The sequence below is a fragment of the Myotis myotis genome, unplaced genomic scaffold, assembly GCF_014108235.1.
Source record: "Myotis myotis isolate mMyoMyo1 unplaced genomic scaffold, mMyoMyo1.p scaffold_m19_p_2, whole genome shotgun sequence".
In the NCBI taxonomy this organism is placed as follows: Eukaryota; Metazoa; Chordata; class Mammalia; order Chiroptera; family Vespertilionidae; genus Myotis; species Myotis myotis.
The window spans coordinates 89,125,641-89,145,960 of record NW_023416324.1 but is presented as its reverse complement, the minus strand read 5'-3'; the positions used below and the strand labels follow the sequence as shown (position 1 = coordinate 89,145,960).

General features: G+C 47.4%; 1 protein-coding gene across 15 annotated transcripts in view; it reads left to right on the top strand.

Moving 5' to 3' along the window:
• Positions 1-20,320, top strand: part of RREB1 (ras responsive element binding protein 1) — a 194,817-nt gene that overhangs the window by 157,679 nt on the left and 16,818 nt on the right. For all 15 annotated transcript variants that reach the window (XR_004973991.1, XR_004973990.1, XM_036349144.1 and 12 more), the window contains 2 exons: positions 7,886-8,075; positions 9,483-12,381. Coding sequence is in view for 13 of the 15 variants with exons in the window: in XM_036349144.1 (XP_036205037.1) it covers positions 7,886-8,075; positions 9,483-12,381 (3,089 nt within the window). In the remaining 2 variants the exon portion in view is untranslated. The remainder of the gene's footprint in view (positions 1-7,885; positions 8,076-9,482; positions 12,382-20,320) is intronic.

Sequence of the window (20,320 nt, the reverse complement as noted above, 5' to 3'; positions counted from 1 at the left end):
TGGTGTGGTAGTCTCAAACATGGAGGGTGTTCAGAAAGATCTCTTAAGGTATAAGAAAAAAATAGAACTTTTTTATCTCACCCTTTAAATTTTTCTGTTTTTACAATTTATAATGTACCTGACATATGTGCGTACAAATATATGTACAGTAGGTCCTCGAGTTATGTCAGAGGTCCATTCCTACGGCACAACGTAACGCAATTTTTGCCGTAAGTTGGAACCCACCTACATAAGCCCCTATGTCACTCACATGGAGCACATACACAGCAGTAATGAAGTGAAACAGTAAAAAAAATTTAAAAGAAAGATAACAATTCCTGACCTTTACTTATGGTAAATAAATAATAAAAAACATAAAGCACATATGTACATACGTTGAAATGAAAGAACTTTTTTTTTCTTTTATAAATAAACTAGAGGCCCGGTGCACAAAAATTTGTGCACTCGGGGGGCGAGGGGGGTCCCTCAGCACAGCCTGTGCCCTCTCGCAGTCTGGGACCCCTCGGGAGATAACAACCTGCTGGCTTAGGCCTGCTCCCAGGTGGCAGAGGGCAGGCCTAATCCCTAGGTGCAGCCCCTGGTCGGGCTCAGAGCAGGGCTGATTGGGGAGGTTGCAGCGCCACCCCCTGTCACTCACAGAGTAGGGCCGATAGGGGAGTTGGGGCACCGCCCCCTGTCACACACAGAGCAGGGCAGATCAGGGGGTTGGGGCACCGCCCTCTATCACCCACAGAGCAGGGCCGATCAGGGGGTTGGGGCGCCGCCACTGTCACACTCAGGACAGGGCCGATGGGGAGGTTCTGGCTCTACCCCATCACACACAGAGCAGGGCCCGTGGGGTTGGGGGGGTTGGGGCGCCACCCTCTATCACCCACAGAGCAGGGCCAATCAGGGGGTTGGGGCGCCGCCACTGTCACACTCAGGGCATGGCTGATGGGGAGGTTATGGCTCTACCCCGTCACACACAGAGCAGGGCCCGTGGCGGGGGCGGGGTTGGGGCTCCACCCCCTATCACCCACAGAGCAGGGCCGATCAGGGGGTTGGGGCGCCGCCACTCTCACACTCAGGGCATGGCTGATGGGGAGGTTATGGCTCTACCCCATCACACACAGAGCAGGGCCCGTGGGGTGGGGGAGTTGGGGCGCCGCACCCTGTCATACACAGAGCCGCAGGGTAATCAGGGTGTTGGGGAGCTCCCCCCTATCAGGCACAGAGCAGGGCTGATCAGGGGGTTGGGGCGCCTTCCCCTGTCAGGAACAGAGCAGGGCAGATAGGGAGGTTGTGGCCCCGCCCCCTGTCACACACAGAGCCGCAGGGCGATCAGGGGGTTTGGGCGCTGCCCCCTGTCACACTGATCCCTGTGCTGGGAGGCATATTACCCTTTTACTATATAGAATAGAGGCCTGGTGCATGGGTGGGGGCTGGCTGGTTTGCCCTGAAGGGTGTCCTGGATCAGGGTGGGGGTCCCCACTGGGTGCGTGGCCAGCCTGGGTGAGGGGATAATGGCTGTTTGCAGCTGGTCACATACCCTTCAGGGTGGGGATCCCCACTGGGGTTCCTGGCCAGTCTGGGTGAGGGGCTGAGGGCTGTTTTCAGGCTGGGACTGAAGCTCCCAACTGCTCCTTTTTTTCTTTTTTCTTTTTTTATTCTGGGCCACCTTTAGCTCTGAGGCTCCAGCTCTTAGGCCTCCACTCCTGAAAGCAGGTATCTGGTTTGTTTCGGTTCTATAATCAAAACTCTGTATCAACTCCAGCTCTGAGATCCCAGCCGGCTGAAAGCTGGTTTCTGGGGTTTTGTTTAGCTTCTATATTTGTTACAATGTTTCTTAAACTGCAAGCTCAGAGGCCGGCAAGGCAGGCGGGGAACGTTGGTTTCCTCCGTCACTTAGGCAAGCAAGCCTCATGTTCAGTTTAAGCTGCCTGGCTGCCGGCCGCCATCTTGACTGGCAGTTAATTTGCATATCACCCTGATTAGCCAATGGGAAGGGTAGGGGTCGTATGCCAATTACCATGTTTCTCTTTTATTAGATAGGATGGGAGTGGTGACATAACCACAAAATGACGTACGTCAAGTCCAACATAACCCAAGGACTGTGTGTTTATATAAATACACATCGTACATATTTCTCAGTTAAACAATAAATAGATATGAGATGCATGCTCAAAAATGTCTTAATTAGCCCTAGCCGGTTTGGCTTAGTGGATAGAGTGATGGCCTGCAGATTTAAGCATCCCAGGTTCCATTTTGGTCAAGGGCACATGCCCGGTTGTGGGCTCCATCCCCAATGGGGGGCGTGCAGAAGGCAGCCAATCAATGATTCTCTCTCATCATTGATGTTTCTATCTCTCTCTCCCTTCCCCTTCCTCTCTGAAATCAATAAAAATATGTTTTTTTAAATGTCTTAATTATAAGGTGGTGTATGGTTCACAGAGTTTGCAGCCCACCTCTCAGGTACACATACTCACCTTTCACAGTTGACTTGTATGCTACCAAGAGTCAGTATTATTTCTTCCCAACCTGTTTGTTTCAGCAATACTTGTAATTATTTGCTATAATTTCATTAAATTTTGTATGAACCAGTGAAATATTATTTTTAAAAAAAGAATAGTCTTGCCCTGGCTGGGTGGCTCAGTTGGTTAGAGCATGGTCCTGTACACTAAAAGGTTTCAATTCCCAGTTGGGGTGTGTACAGGAGGCAACCAATCAGTGTTTCTCTCTCACATCAGTGTTTCTCTCTCTTCCTCTTTTTAGAATCAATAAAAAACATCTCCTAGGATGAGGATTAAAAAAAAAAAGAATAGTCTAAGTTGGGCAGACTTGGTTATTGGCCATATTGGACTGTTTTGTAAAAAATTGCTGTCATATTTAGGGTGGGCAAGACACCTATAAATAGAGAAATAATCATAAAAATATGGGGTTCTGGTTTAGTTTGGTTTGTAAAAATGTAGGTTCTTGCTCTCCCTTAAAGAATCTAAACTGGAAATCAAAGATGTTATAAGAATGATTTATGCAATGACAGCAACATGGACTCACAGATAGGATGGGTGAATAAGTGTACAGTCAGTTCTTGTTATTCACTGTAGTTATTTTCTACTAGAGGCCTGGTGCATGAAATTCTTGCATGGTTGGGGTCCCTAGGCCTGGCCGGTGATCAGGGCTGATCAGGTTCCCTGCCTCCCCGCCTCCTCCTCCCCTCACCGCCCGTGTCTGCTGCTACCCACCCCCAGTTGGTTCCCCAGCCCAGGCCCAGCCCCAGTCAGGCAATTGGGACCTGTCAGCCAGAGGGAGGGACTGGGAGGTTGGCAGCGGGCGCTGATCAGGCGATTGGGGCCTGCTGGCCGGGGGGAGGGGCCAACTACCACCGTGGCAGGTGGGCGGTGGGCCGATTGGGGCCTGCAGAATTGGGGGAGGGACCCAGGAGGTTGGCCGCTGGCCACAAGGAGGGAGCCGGCCTTCGACACCCCTGGGAAAGGGGCTGCGTCCACCACCACCCACCCTCGGTTCCTTGTCCCAGCCCGGGGGCCTGGCCCGGATCAGGTGATCAGGGTCTGCAAGCTGAGAGGAGGGACCAGGATGTTGGCCAGCAGGCCCCATTGGTGATCGGGGCCTGCAGGCTGGGGGCAGCTCCTGTGTTGAGCGTCTGTCCCCCTGTGGCCAGTGCACGTCATAGTGACTGATCGTTCCATCATAATGGTCACTTAGGCCTTTCTACATATAGATAGAGGCACCATGAACACAGAATTAATACTGAGTCATTGCTCCTGAATGACACAGTCACAACATTTCATCAGCTGAATATATAACCTCATTTTATGTGTGTTTCTATTTAAATACAGCTTATTTATGAAATACTATTGACTCATTGACATGAAATTGACAGCCACAGCCAACTGCAATTCATCTCTGATGAAAGCTTATCTAAAACAGGTATTTTTTCCATAAGGCACATCACAGTCTCTTGCACTTAGGAACAGCACTTCAGCACTATGCTCCGGGGACATTTTATACACAGAACCACCAACAAAAAGCACTACAGATAGATTGTGGCACTAAACAGACTGCAAAAAAGACACTTGTTTACAGTATGACAGCTGAACAAGAAGGCAGAGTGTCTCCTTTTTAGATCTCAGCTGGGAATGTGTGCCTAGGGCAACTCAAGTTTTTCACAGTGCTGTGCACAATCATGAATGACCCAGAAAGTGCTGCAAGTACTAATTTGGGGTTTACAAGTAAATTTTAATGAATAGGCAAATTCATAAATACAGAATCCACAAATAATGAGGATCAACTGAATGTATTTTGTCAACCAATGGTTGTTGTTGCCAATTCAAACTGAAACAGGAGTCCCCAATTTGGGGTGTGGTAAAGAAGGAAACTTTATTCAGTACAAACAGCTCAGAGGTAATACAACATGGCCATGAAAATAGCACTGTTGTGGAACAGCTCCCTGTGAAGCTGCCTGGGAGCCAGGCAGTCCTGAGGCTAGGTCCCTCTTCAGCTAGGCAGCTCTGCTATGTAATGGTCCACTCTGTGATGGTCCACTCTGCTCTGCCCCACCTCCCACTGGTCAATGCTGGGTCTGAGAAATCTACAGTGTTTCAGCTGCAGCCAGGGAAAGCCAGTCTTTGGTGGAAAGTGTGCTCCCAGATCCATAGGGGAGCTGGCTTATATAGACAGAAGTCCCCACCTCTGGTCCCTGATTGGTCAGAGTTGTGTAGCTCTGATTGGCTGGGGAAAGCTTCAGTCCTATTGGTTGAAATAGTATTCCAGGAAACCCTTATAAGGGCTGGCTCAGAGGGCAGTTCAGTGCAGAGGTAGGTAGTTTACTGAGGAGGCTTCTCTGCTAAGTGCAGTTTGTGGAGAGATCCCTGTGCAGAAATGGCTGTTCTGCCCTTCCCTTCCCTTCCCTTCCTTACCCTTCCCCTTCCCTCCCCTTCCCTTCCCCTTCCCTTCCTCTCCCCTTCCCTTCCCCTTCCCTTCCCTTCCCCTTCCCCTTCCCCTTCCCCTTCCCCTTCCCCTTCCCCTTCCTTTATTCCTTTCTTTCCTTCTTTCTTTTTTTTTTTTTTTTGATCCCAGCCAGCCACCTTCTTAGTCCTCAGGGCTATGGTTTACTCAACTATATAGTGATCCAGAGTCCAGGACAGTTCCTGGCACTAGTAAAAATGAATTTAAAACACTGCACAAAATGTATGTAGGCAGTGCTATATGAATTCGGGAAGTTCGAGATAGTGTAGACTTCAAGTGAAAGATGCCTGTAGGGGCCCACTGGGCTACAGCTTGCTCCAATCTTTCTTTTTTCTTTTTTTTTTTTTAATTATTTTTATTGATTTCAGAGAGGAAGGGAGAGGGAGAGAGAGGTAAAAACATCAATGATGAGAATCATTGATCGGCTGCCTCCTGCACGCCCCCTACAGGGGATCGAGCCCGCAACACAGGTATGTGCCCTTGACTGGAATCGAACCCGGGACCTTTCAGTTCACAGGCGGACGCTCTATCCCCTGAGCCAAACCAGCTAGGGCTGCTCCAATCTTTCTTACTTCTTCTCTTATTCTCACTTTCCAGGGAAGGCACGGACCAGTGCCCATCTCCCACAGTTCCCCAAACCATACCTGCGTACGCCCCAGGCAGGACAGAGGGGAAGGGAGAGAGAAAATGTGAACTATCTCTAGTTCATAAAGTACCAAACCAGATAGGCCATAGGCTTGACCACCCAGCCCGTCCTGCCAGCCTGTAAATCACACATCGTGGGGCCTTCCTGAGCCCTGGGCTCTGCACCTCCCTGTAGGCCCCTAGCCCCTCTGATTGTCCAGTGCGCTCCTGGATAAATGGGCTCCTTTGTATTACCCGCACCACATGAGACTCAGTGCAGAGGCTTTTCTTCTGGAGTTTGTATAGATTGCCACCCCCCCCACCCCCCCCCCCACCCCCCCGCCACACACACACACACACCTACTGCAAATAGTGGTTTGGACATTGTTGACCCGTGGAAAAAAGAGGCAAAAAGCCCACTGTCATTAGCCGTTTGTAATGAGATGTTTTTCTAGATGTATAAGGAACATTTCAAATGCATGCAGAAGTACAGAGACTACTCTAATGACCCCTCACTCGTCACTCAAGTTTCAGGAATTAACCACCCACAGGCACTTGTGTCTCATCTCTTCTCTGCCCCAGATAATTTCAAAACAAATCCCAGGCAACACATTTCATTTATAAATATCTCATTATATGTCTGTAAAGAAAAAGGGCTTTTAAGAAATGTAGACAAGACATTATTATCATCTAATACGGCAATTTTCAACCTTTTTCCTCTCATGGTACACATAAACTATTCACTAAAATTATGTGGCACACCAAAAAATACAATTTTTGCCAATCTGACAAAAAATAAGGTATAATTTTGATTCATTCATACTGGATGGCTATTGTTGTGTTGGCTATTGTCTTTTTTTTTTTTTTTAACAATCTAAGAACTTTATTCCTCTGTGAAACAATAATAGGAACTGCCGTAGAGGTTTTGTAAGGGGCAGATGTGCTTACATGTGTAAGTACTGGAATGACGCTTGGCACACAGTACTGTGATCATAGGAATGTGCCCGGGAAATTAGTCTAATGTGACTGAGGAAATTTTAATTAATTAAATGTAAATAACCATGTGTAGCTCTAGTGATGGCTTAGGCCAGGGATTTTTCAAATGGTGTGCCTCAAGAATTTTTAAAACATGCAATACTGAGTATTTAGTCAGGGGCACTGACCTCTTTTTTCTTAGATTGTCAAATGAAAAAAAGACAACAGCCAACACAACAATAGCCATCCGGTGTGAATGAATCAAAACATACCTTTACTTTTTGTCAGATCAGCAAAAAATACACTTTTTGTGTGCCGCAGAATTATAGTGATTAGTAATGTGTGCCATGAGAGGAAAAAGGTTGAAAATCGCTGGATAGGGGATGTTGACAACCTCCTAATGATTGTATAAATTTTAAGATGGTGGTTTTCAGCAAAGACCTACAGGACAGCACTCGTGTGAAAGTGGAGAAAAGTATTTAACAACGGCACTTCCGACGCATCCATGTGTCCCAGGACAGTTAGGGTGAAAGAGGAGGGCTGCTCTAAAGTAAAGCATTCGTGGGGGCTCCTAGGAAAGGGAGACGGCCTCGTGGTGGGACCCTCACGTGGGGGTTTGTGTTTGCTTCTTACGAGGCGTGTGCCCTCAGCCTTAGTGTTCTCCTCTGCGATAACGGTCCACCTGCCGGGGTCGTGCCACTGCCCTTGGTGTGGGCTCAGAGGCGGGAACTGCGGTTATTCTTCAGACAGTGAGTGGCAATAATATCAGAATATAACACATAAATCGTAATCTCTGTCACATGCTGCAACCTTGGTTGAAGAGTTTATCATTTTATCTTGATCAGGTACCAGGAATGCTGATGTGATTGCCTGAGGTGCTGTGTAAATTTGTGCTTTTTGACTTTCAAAATGTTTTATGACTAGAATACACTGAGCAGAGGGAGTGAGGACACCACTTTTTGGTGTGCCACATAATTTTAGTAACTAGTTTATGTGTACCATGAGAGGATCCTTTGGAAGGATCACTCAGTGTAACAGAACAAAGGCCTGCGACAGTGTGCACACCTGTGCTGTCTGCAAAGATGGGAAACCCAGAAGTTAGGCTATAGTTTCTTTTTAAGGAAGAGTTTTTTGTTGCTGACCGTGAGCAATCTGGCTTCTAGATGTTACATCATTCCTATTTTCATTATTATAATAAATTGTTTTATCATTTTATTTTCATTTATTTATAGATCAAAGGACAATAAAATACAATAAGATTAATGGACAGGTGGAAATTCTGACTTCGCTGTCTCCTTATATTCTGTCACTTTCTTCCCAGATGTGACATTTGCTGTGTCACCTTTCGGACACATCGAGGATTGCTACGCCACAATGCGCTTGTCCACAAACAGCTTCCCAGAGATGCAACGGGAAGGCCTTTCATCCAGAACAACCCTTCCATTCCTGCTGGCTTCCATGACTTGGGATTCACCGACTTCTCCTGTAGGAAGTTTCCTCGGATTTCTCAGGTATGCTGATGGGCAGAACCAGCGGCCATCTCCTCCGTGGTCCACAGGGTGGGACTTAAATTCTTCACCCTGAGGTTTCCTTTCCTTCAAATGAGGTCCCTTGGGTTTTGTTTTTAACACCTTTCCTCTTGAAATTCAGTTTTGTCCTTTTTAGTCTTTTTTGGGTTGTTGTGTTGAGAGGTGTAGGTGGCCTTTCTTTTTTTTTTTCTTCATAGTTACTTACATCTGAGTCTAGCTCATCAGGGCTTTTGCCCATTCTTTAGGCCCTATCAGAATTAGATTTGTATTTTTAATTACATCAATTTATAGTTTTAATTAGCCTTACAGCTAAATATTTTCAGCATTGTAGTTTTTATTTAAAACTAATGACCCCCTGCAATTCATGCACACTGAAAGGAAATTAATTAGAAGGTGGCTGACGAGGCAGAACTGGGTGAGAAGGGCCGGACACGCCCTGGAACCAACCTTCCGCGCTCCCTCCGGTGTCTGAGGAGTGAGCAGGGTCCCTCCGGCAGGTGGGGTCCCTCAGCCTGGCCTGTGGGGATCAGGCCGAAACCCGCTCTCCGACATCCCCTGAGGGGTCCCAGAGTGCGAGAGGGCACTCTGCTAAGTTGGTGTCGTATAGGGTGTGGAACGCAAAAGCAAGTGTGCAGTAAACCATATTCGAGGCCAACAGTGCCCCAGCAACAACATAACCCACAGCCGAAGGTGGAATCACGTGGGCCCACAAGGAATTGGGCTCCCTCCTCTCTGGTTTTGGGGTACATCACCTGAGAACCGCCGCTGCCAAGTCACTCCAGCTCAGCAGTTCCTGCATTGAGCATCTGCCCCCTGGTGGTCAGTGCACGTCATAGCAACCGGTCGGACGGGCAGAGAGACACTTAGCATATTAGCCTTTTATATATAGATAGATGTTTTGGGTCATTATTAACCTGAGCCATATTTGTTCTCTGCTGATAAAGTACCTGCTAAAACTACTTTTTTCCAAATTTAAAAAATTGATAGACGATAGCAACAGTGAAATTCTTCCAGTGCATAAGCCTCAAGCTCAATTCCATATGTAGGCACCCATATGTGTGTACTCATGTAATCCCGGATGGTGCTCCCTCTCTCCTTGACAGCACAGGGGTTCTCCACCATCAGTTAGTTTTACAAGGCACCCATTTTTTAAAAAGAAAATCCTACCACTGTGATATTATTACTTAACTTGCTTCACTGCTGAGATACCTGGGGATGATATCATTCATCAAGAAAACATGCTTGTGGGTTTCCTTATTCACTCCAGCAATTAGTGAGCAGGGAAAGGTCAGCTCCTACACGTTATGGAGAAAGTTGGGTACTGCAGCCGTTCTGCATCTCAGTTTAGTGATGATTTTTAAATCCTCCTTTTGATTCCTCGCTTTGCAGGGCTGGTGTGAAACAAACCTGCGAAGGTGCATCAGCGAGCAACACCGTTTTGTCTGTGACATCTGCGACAAGGCATTCCCCATGCTCTCCTCGCTCGCCCTGCACAAGCAGACCCATGTCGCTGTGGACCAGGGACGGGAAAGGTTGCAAGCCAAGACCCTACCTGGTGACGCCATGGAACAGAAGGTCTTCCTGGCCTTGCTGGGCCTGCAGCACACCAAAGACGTCAGGCCTGTCCCAGCCGAGGAGCCCCCGCCGGATGACAACCAAGCAATACAGTTCCAGGCACTCAAGTGTCAGCTACCTCAGGAACCCGGCTGCACCAACATGCTGAGGCTATCTCCTTTCGAAGCTTCTTCCCTGGGCGGTTCTCTCACAGTCCTCCCGGCCACCAAGGAGAGCATGAAGCACCTGTCCCTGCAGCCTTTCCAAAAGGGCTTCATCATCCAGCCTGATAGTAGTATTGTGGTCAAGCCCATCTCCGGGGAGTCCGCCATTGAGCTGGCTGACATCCAGCAGATCCTCAAGATGGCAGCCTCAGCACCCCCTCAGATCAGTCTTCCGCCTCTCTCCAAGGCCCCTGTCACCCCTCTGCAGGCGATTTTCAAACACATGCCCCCTCTGAAGCCAAAGCCTCTGGTCACACCACGGACAGTGGTGGCCACCTCAACACCCCCTCCTCTCCTCAATGCCCAGCAGGCCTCCCCTGGCTGCATCAGTCCCAGCCTGCCCCCGCCGGCCCTGAAGCTCCTCAAAGGCTCTGTGGAGGTGGCCTCCAACACAAACCTGCTGCAGTCCAAGTCCGGGGCCCAGCCACACGCGGCCATGCAGCTCTTCCTGCAGCAGCCACGGGTAGAGCTGCCAGGTCAGGCCGAGATGAAGACGCAATTGGAGCAGGACAGCATCATCGAAGCCCTGCTGCCCCTGAGTATGGAAGCCAAGATCAAGCAGGAGATAACAGAGGGAGACCTCAAGGCCATCATGACGGGCCCCAGCAGCAAGAAATCTCCAGCCATGCGTAAGGTGCTCTATCCCTGTCGCTTCTGCAACCAGGTGTTCGCCTTCTCCGGGGTGTTGCGTGCTCATGTGCGCTCCCACCTGGGTATCTCTCCATACCAGTGCAACATCTGCGACTACATCGCGGCCGACAAGGCCGCACTCATCCGCCACCTGCGCACGCACAGTGGCGAGCGGCCCTATATCTGCAAGATCTGCCACTACCCCTTCACCGTCAAGGCCAACTGCGAGCGGCACCTGCGCAAGAAGCATCTCAAGGCCACCCGCAAGGACATCGAGAAGAACATCGAGTATGTGACCAGCAGCGCGGCAGAGATGGTGGACGCCTTCTGCTCCCCAGACACAGTGTGCCGGCTGTGCGGTGAAGACCTGAAGCACTACCGCGCTCTGCGCATCCACATGCGCACGCACTGTGGCCGCGGCTTGGGCGGCTGCCCTAAGAGCCACAAGCCCTTTGAGTGCAAGGAGTGCAGTGCCACCTTCTCAGCCAAGCGCAACTGCGTCCACCACATCCTTAAGCAGCACCTACATGTGCCAGAGCACGATATCGAGAGCTACATCCTGGCGGCAGATGGCCTGGGCCCCAAGGAGGCCCCTGCAGCTGAGGCCTCAGGGAGGGTGGAGGAGAGCAGCGGAACCTTTGGTGAGCACAAACCCCTTGCTACCTTTCTGGAGGCCCAGAATGGCTATCTTCATGCCGGCCCCACCCAGCCTCCGCCTCCCATCTCTGTCAAGTTGGAGCCGGCCAGCAACTTCTCAGTGGACTTCAACGAGCCTCTGGACTTCTCCCAGAAGGGCCTGGCTCTAGTCCACGTGAAGCAGGAAAACGCAGCCGTGTTCCTGAGCCCCTCTTCCTCGGCCCCCTATGACTGCTCCATGGAGCCCATTGACCTGTCCATCCCCAAGAACTTTAGGAGAGGAGAAAAGGACCCAGCTGCTCCCAGTGAAGCCAAGATGCCTGAGCAGGAACCAGGGAGCAGGGAGCAACTCTCTCCCTGTCCACCACCGTGCCCTACTCTGCCAGTGCCCTTGGGATCCAGTGGGATCTTAGAGAAACCCTTGGCCCTTTCGGCAGCAGCCTCCACAGCCACTACTCTGGAAGCCCATGCTCAGCCCTTGCAGGGCTCCGTTCAGGTCGCTGTCCCCATTTACTCTTCAGCCCTCATCAATAGCTCCCCTCTCTTGGGCAGCTCCACCCTGATAAGCAGCCCAGCCTTGTTGAGGCCTCTACGCCCCAAGCCCCCCCTGCTCTTGCCAAAGCCCCCTATGACAGAAGAGCTGCCCCCACTGGCCTCCATTGCCCAGATCATCTCATCCGTGTCCTCAGCCCCCACCTTGCTCAAAGGCAAGGTGGCTGACCCAGGGCCCACAGGCACCAGCAGTAACACCACAGCTTCAGACAGCTTAGGAGGCACCACTGCCCCCACTGAGACCACCAGCCCCAAAGAATCCAGCGACCCACCCCCTGCTGCCAACAGTCCAGAGGCGGCTTCACCCACTGGGCAGGGGCCAGCTGGCTTGTCAAAGAAGAGGGGCCGAAAAAAGGGGTTGAGGAGCCGGCCCCGGGCCAGCAGTGGTGGGGTAGACCTGGACTCTAGTGGGGAATTTGCCAGCATTGAGAAGATGCTGGCTACCACAGACACCAACAAGTTCAGTCCATTTCTGCAGACTGCAGAGGACGATGCTCAGGACGAGTTGGCCGGTGCCCCCGCTGACCACAATGGGCCCAGTGATGAAGAGCAGGGCAGCCCCCCAGAAGACAAGCTGCTGAGGACAAAGCGGAACTCTTATGCCAACTGCCTGCAGAAGATCAACTGTCCCCACTGCCCTCGCGTCTTCCCTTGGGCCAGCTCCCTCCAGAGGCACATGCTCACACACACTGGTAAGAGGGCCTCACACACACTACGTCCAGTGGGGAGACTGGCCACCGGCCAGGGGGAGAAAGAGGGTGGAGTTGAAAGTGTGGGGTCCTGTTCCCATGGCTCCATTCCTAGGTTCCCTTCCTTCTGTCTCAGAAGCAGGGGGTTGGCCTATTGAGGCCGTGTGCTCAGGTAACCAGACGACCTATTGCTATTGTATGATCCCTCTGAGGGCTGCTGGTGAAAGGAGAGTGTTGAAAGTAAGGTGTTTTTAGGTGAAAAATGGTCCTAGACCAATCAGTTACTCACTGCCATCCCTCTGGTCCCTTCTGGAAAAGGCAGCAAGATTAAACTCTTGGTTACCCACAGGAGGCAATGAGGGAGAAATGGAGCTTTGTATTAAGTTAATGACCATGCAACTGTTTTCTTAATTATAATTTACTAAATATTCATACAGGATGTATGTCATTGAACTGAGGACAAATTGGGTGAGATCTTCAACCTTTAGATAATATTTTGATAACCTGAATATTAATAGGTAGTACCTAAAACTGAATAAAGAATTAGACAGTATAGGATTGCCATATAAAATATAGGATACCAGTTAAATTTGAATTTCAAATAAGTAACAATATTTTTGTATGTTTTTCATGCAGTATTTGAGATATACTAAAAATTTACTTGGTTTTTATCTGAAATTCAAATTTAACTGGTGATCTGTAATTTTAGTTGCTAAGTCTGACAACCCTGGGTAATTAGGAGGCTTAAGGTGGTGGCAGCGTGGTGAGGGAGGTGGTGGGACTGACTGGGTGTGAGCCATGCTCTGTGCCAGGTGGAAACACTTCGTTCAGGGCTGATCATCACTTGAAGCTCCGCAGAAACCCACAGAGGAAGGCTGTTTCTACAAAGGGGAAGTCGAAGAGAGTGTGAGAGGGGATGGAGGGGAGTGAAAGCTGCTGGTCTCTGAGGCTGGTGACCACCTAGATGTGACACCTCTCTCCAGTGTGGTGGAATCCCATGCTGGCATGTCAGGCATGCCTGTCCCTGGGGGACTCATTGCCAGGAGCAGAATTTCTAGGTTTGTAAAGTATAGGCTGCATTTCAAACCATCGTTTTCTTTCCATTTGAAGTCATGTAAGCCTGACAAAGTAAAGTAACAGTTCTGACGAAGGGGACAGTTCAGAAAAGGAGGTGCATCTTAAAGAGAAGGTGACCCCACACTTTCTATTGCTGTCCTTTTTGGGTGACACTTTATGGTCCCCTGTGGAGTCTGGAGGGGAATTTCTGTTCCTGCTTTTTAGAAAGCAGATGGTCTGGCTCTGAGGAACAGTGTGGCTCTTACCCTGCCTCCCTGCCCCCCATCAGCCTCCCAGCTCATTCTTCCAGCTGGGAGTCCAGTGCTCAGTTGGTGAAGCCCATGCCATTGTCCTTGGGTGAGGCCTTTCTTCCTGGCCATTCTCTTCCTAGTGAGCCATCAGTCTCCCCAATAGGACTGGTGTGGCCAGGAACTCCTTTCACGAGTTGTGCCCATGTCTTTAAAGATGTCTGATAAATGTTCCAATTTGTGCAGTCAAGATGGCGGCCAGCAGGATGGCAGTGAGAGAGAGAGTGTGAATGAGGGAGCAAAAGGGAAGTGTGTGGTGTGTGTGGATGTGAGTGAGGGACAGTTAGATCCTGCTGGACTTTCGGGGGCTGGCCAACCAGGCTCTCTTAGACGGTAGCTCCCGCTACCACCAGGACTGCAGCCTTTCCGTACACAGGCTCCTGTGAGTTCTGGAGTGTGCTTCCCTCCCCACCGGCCCACCGCCTTGGCCCCAGGCCTCACACGTCTGGCACCTGAGCTCTCCTATGACTCTCAAGGTACACGACCCACCCGCCAAGCCCTCTGCTTCCGCCACAAGCCCCATGCAGCTCTGCACCTGGACACTTTGGTGATAGCAAAAATTGGAAGACAAAGAAAACCCCCAAAGGAAAGAAAAAAGGAAACCAAAAAAAAGGGGGAACTAAATGAAACAGAAGCATGTAATATGTCAGGTAAAGAATTCAGAGTAATGGTCATACAGTTCATAAACCGGATAAATGAGAAAGTCCACAACTTATGTAAGTATCAAGAGGAAATCAAGAATGCTATAGCCACAATAAGAATCATGATGGAAGGTTTCAACAGTAGACTAGAAGAATTGGAAGACCGAATTAGTGAGTTGGAAGATAGGGCAGAGAAACACACCCAATCTGAACAGCAATTGGAGAAAAAAATCAGAAAGCAGGAGGAGAGCCTAAGGGAGCTCTGGGACAACATGAAACAAAGTAATATATGTATGATAGGGGTGCCAGAAGGACAAGAAGAAGAGCAAGGATTAGAGAACCTGTTTGAAGAAATAGTGACAGAAAACTTCGCTGATTTGGGGAAGAAAAAAGTCACACAAGCACCGAGAGTTCCCAAATGATGAACCCAAAAAAGACCCACACCACATTGTAATTACAGTGGGAAACATTAATGACAAAGAATCTTAACCCATTGTATGCCATAAATGTTTGTAGACAGAAGCAGCAGACCTTCCCCACATGCCATGTGTATCTGTTAAAAAAAAAAAAAAATGTATCCCTGAGTGGCAGCCCTGACCAGCTTTAAAGTAATTTTTTGTGAGAATTTTCAACTGAAAATATTCAAGAACACCTGAATTGTGAGTAGTATATTTATTTTTATAATATTCATTGCAAATTGATTTTTTAAACTAAATTCAAAATATCATGGCATGTGGGAATGGTTTCCATTTCAGACACATGGCAATTAACTGATTAAAAGCTGCAAGAGACAGAGTGTTACCTACAAAGGATCTTCCATTAGATTATCAAGTGATTTCTCAACAGAAACACATCAGGCCAAAAGGGAATGGAATGAAGTATACAAAGTGATGCAAAGCAAGGGAATGAATCCAAGAATACTCTATCCAGCAAGGCTATCATTCAGAATTGAAAGGGAAATCAGGAGCTTTGCAGACAAAAAAAGGCTAAGGGAGTATATCACTACCAAGCCAGCAATGCAAGAAATGCTAAAGGGACTAATGTAAAAAGAAGAAATAGAGAAGAAGGAACACAGTCATAAAGGATAAAAATGGCTACAAATAAGTACCTATCAATAATAACCTTAAACATAAATGGACTAAATGCTTCAATCAAAAGACATCGAGTGGCTGAATGGATAAGGAAACATGACCCATATATATATGCTGTCTCCAAGAGACCCACCTCAGAACAAGGGACTCATACAGACTGAAAGTGAAGGGATGGAAAAATATTTTTCAGGCAAATGGAAATAAATTTTAAAAAGCTGGGGTAGCAATACTTATATCTGACAAAATAGACCTCAAAGTGAAGACCAGAAGAAGGGATACTAAACGGATCAATACGACAAGAGAATGTAACTTTGGTAAACATATGCACCCAATACAGGAGCACCCAAATACATAAAAAAAAAAAAAACTTCTGGAAGATATCAAGGGAGAGATCAACAGCAATACAATCATAGTAGGGGACTTTAATACCCCATTGACATCACTGGATAAATCCTCTAGACAAAAAACCAGCAAAGATATAGCAACACTAAACAACTCACTAGATCAGATGTACTTAATCAACATCTTCAGAACATTTCACCCCAAAGCTACAGAATATACATTCTTCTCAAGTGCACATGGGACATTTTCTAAGATAAATCAAATATTGGGACACAGGAAAAGTCTCCTCAAATTCAAGATGGAAATCATATAAAGCATCTTCTCACATCACAATGGCATAATGTTAGTAATGACTACAATAAAAACAATCACAAAAATTCAAACACTTGGAGGTTAAATAGCATGTTATTAAACAACTAGAGGCCTGGTGCACAAAAATTTGTGCACTCGGGGGGGAGGGGGGTCCCTCAGCCCGGCCTGTGCCCTCTCGCAGTCTGGGACCCCTCAGGAGATAATGACCTGCTGGCTTTGGCCTGCTCCCGGGTGGCAGAGGGCAGGCCCAATCCCTAGGTGCAGCCCCTGGTTGGGCTCAGAGCAGGGCCAATTGGGGAGTTGGGGCGCCGCCCCGTCATGCACAGAGCAGGGCAGATTGGGAGGTTGTGATGCCACCCTCAGTCACGCTCAGGGTAGGGCCAATTGGGGGGTTGGGACACCGCCCCCTGTCACACTCAAGGCAGGGTCAATGGGGAGGTTGCGGCGCCACCCCCTGTCACGCACAGAGCAGGGCCAATCAGGGCGTTGGGGCGCTGCCTCTGTCACACACAGAGCAGGGCCCATCAGGGGGTTGGGGCACCGCCCTCTATCACCCACAGAGCAGGGCCCATCAGGGGGTTGGGGTACCGCCACTCTCACACTCAGGGCAGGGCCGATGGGGAGGTTATGGCTCTACCCCATCACACACAGAGCAGGGCCCGTGGGGGGGAGGGGGTTGGGAAGCTCCCCCCTATCAGGCACAGAGCAGGGCTGCTCAGGGGGTTGGGGCCCCGTGCCCTGTCACACACAGAGCCGCAGGGCGGTCAGGGGGTTTGGGCGCTGCCCCCTGTCACGCTGACCCCGGTGCCAGGAGGCATATTACCCTTTTACTATATAGGGTAGAGGCCTGGTGCATGGGTGGGGCCGGCTGGTTTGCCCTTAAGGGTGTCCTGGATCAGGGTGGGGGTCCCCACTGGGGTGCCTGGCCAGTCTGGGTGAGGGGCTGAGGGCTGTTTTCAGGCTGGGAGTGACTGAAGTTCCCAACCGCTCCTTTTTTTCTCTCTTTTTTTTTTATTCTGGGCCAGCTTTACCTTGAGGCTTGGCTCCAGCTCTTAGGCCTCCACGGCTCAAAGTAGGTTTCTGGCCTTTGCTTACAATGTTGCGAATCTGCTGGCTGAAGTCCGGCGGTATTTGTTACAGTGTTTCTTAAACTGCCCTCTCAGAGGCCTGCAGCCGCAGGCAGGGATCATTGGTTTCCTCCAACGATCCTCCATCACTGAGGCAAGCAAGCCTCATGTTAGTTTTAAGCTGCCTGGCTGCCGGCCGCCATCTTGGCTGACAGTTAATTTGCATATCTCGCTGATTAGCCAATGAAAAGGGTAGCGGTCGTACGCCAATTACCATGTTTCTCTTTTATTAGTGTAGATGATTGGGTTACCAAGAGATCAAAGAATAAATAACATTCTGGAAATAAATGACAATGAAAACACAACAATCCCAAATGTATGGGACACAGTGCAAGTAGTCCTGAGAAGGGAGTTCATGGCATTCCAGGCCTACCTAAAAAAAAACAAACAAACAAAAATAAACCTGGTAATAAATTATCTAACTCTATAACTTAAAGAATTAGAAAGAAAGCATCAAGAAAAGCCCAGAGTGAGCAGAAGGAAGGAAATAATAAAGATCACAGCAGAAATAAGTGACATAGAGACCAAAGAAAGAAAGAAAGAAATACAAAAGATCAATGAAAACAAGAGCTGGATTGTTGAAAGGATAAATGAGCTTAATGAACCTCTAGCCAGGCTCACCAAGAAGCAAAGAGAGAGAACCCAAATAAACAAAATCAGAAATGAAAGAGGTGAAATAAGACTCCACAGAAATACAAAGGATTGTAACAAAAATACTATGAGCAACTCTATTCTAACAAACTGGTCAACCTAGAAGAAATGGACGTATTTCTAGAAAAGTACAACCTTCCAAAAATCAATTAGGATGAATCAAAAAATCTGAATAGGCTGATAACTGTGGAATAAATTGAAGCAGTAATCAAAAAACTTCCAGCAAACAAAAGCCCGGGGCCAGACAGCTTCACAGGGGAGTTTTACCAAACATTAGAAGAACTAAAACCTATCCTCAGACTATTCCAAAAAATTCAAGAAGAAGGAACCACTTCCAAGCTCTTTCTATAAAGCCAGCATTTCCCTAATCCCAAAACCAGATAAAGACACTAGAAAGAAAGAGAATTACAGGACAATATCTCTGATGAATATAGATGCTATAATCCTCAACAAAATCTTAGCAAATCAGATCCAGCATTACATTAGAAAGATCATTCACCATGACCAAGTGGGATTTATTCCAGGGATGCAAGGATGGTACAATATTAGCAAATGAATAAATATGATACATCTCATAAACAAATTGAGAGACAAAAATCACATAATCATATCAATTGATGCAGAAAAGGCATTTGACAAAATCCAATACCCTTTCCTGATAAAAACTCTTAGCAAAGTGGGAATAGAAGGATCATACCTCAACATAATAAAAGCCATATATGACAAACCCACAGCAACATCATACTCAATGGGCAAAAACTAAAACCATTTTCCCTAAGAACAGGAACAAGACAGGGATGCCCGCTCTCACCACTCCTGTTCAACATAGTACTGGAATTGCTAGCCTTAGCAATCAGACAAGAAGAAGAAATAAAAGGCATCCAAATTGGAAAAGAAAAAGTGAAACTTTCATTATTCGCAGATGACATGATATTGTACATAGAAAACCCTAAAGACTCCATCAAAAAACTACTAGACTTAAATGAGTTCAGCAGTGTAGCAGGATACAACATTAACACCCAGAAATCTATGGGTTTTTTTATACATCAATAATGTCTTCACAGAAAAAAGAAACAAAAAAAAATCCCTTCTCCCATCGCACCAAAAAAATTAAGATACCTAGGAATAAACTTAATTGAGGAGGTAAAAGACCTATACTCGGAAAACTACAGGATGTTGGAAAAAGAGATAGAAGAAGACATAAACAAATGGAAGAATATACTGTGTTCATGGATTGGTAGAATCAACATCATTAAAATGTCCATACTACCCAAAGCAGACTATAGAATGAATGCAATTCCCATTAAAATACCAATGGCATATTTCACAGACCTAGAACAAACTCTCCAAAAATTAATATGGGATAAAAAAAAAAGACCCTGAATAGCTACAGCAATCTTGAGAAAGAACAGCAGAGTTGGAGGGATCACAATATCAGATAACAAGCTATATTACAAAGCCACTGTTCTCAAAAGTACCTGATACTGGCACAAGAACAGACATATAGACCAATGGAAGAGAACAGAGAACCCAAAAATCAACCCAAGTTATTATGCTCAATTAATATTTGACTAAAGAGGCAAGACCATACCATGGAGTTAAGACAGTCTCTTCAATAAATGGTGTTGGGAAAATTGACAGATACATGCAAAAAAATTGAACTAGGCCACCAACTTACACCATACACAAAAATAAACAAAATGGATAAAGGACTTAAATGTAAGATGGGAAATCATAAACATCTTAAAAGAATCCATAGACAGCAAAATAGCAAACATATGTCATAGCAATTAATACAACTTCTAGGGCAATGGAAACTAAGGAGAAAATAAACAAATGGGACTACATCAAAATAAAAAGCTTCTGCACAGCAAAAGAAACCATCAACAAAAGAAGAAGAAAGCCCACTGCATGGGAGAACATATTTGCCAATGTTATATTCGATAAGGGCCTAATTTCCAAAATTTGTAGGGAACTCCTACATCTTAACGAAAAGAAGATAAGCCAATCAAAAAATGGACAAAGGACTTAGACACTTTTCGAAAGTGGACATACAGAAGGCCTAGAGACTTACGAAAACATGCTCAAAGTCACTAATCATCCAAGAGATGCAAATCAAAACAACAATGAGGTACCATCAGAATGACTATCATCGACAAACGACAAGTGCTGGCGAGGATGCGGAGAAAAAGGAACCCTTATGCACTGCTGGTGGGAATGCAGGCTGGTGCAGCCACCGTGGAAAACAGTATGGAGTTTCCTCAAAAAATTAAAAATGGAACTCCCATTTGACCCAGTAATCCCACTTTTAGGAATATATCCCAAGAAACTAGAAACACCAATCAGAAAGGACATATGCACCCTTGTGTTCATAGCAGCACAATTTACGATAGTTAAGATTTGGAAACAACCTA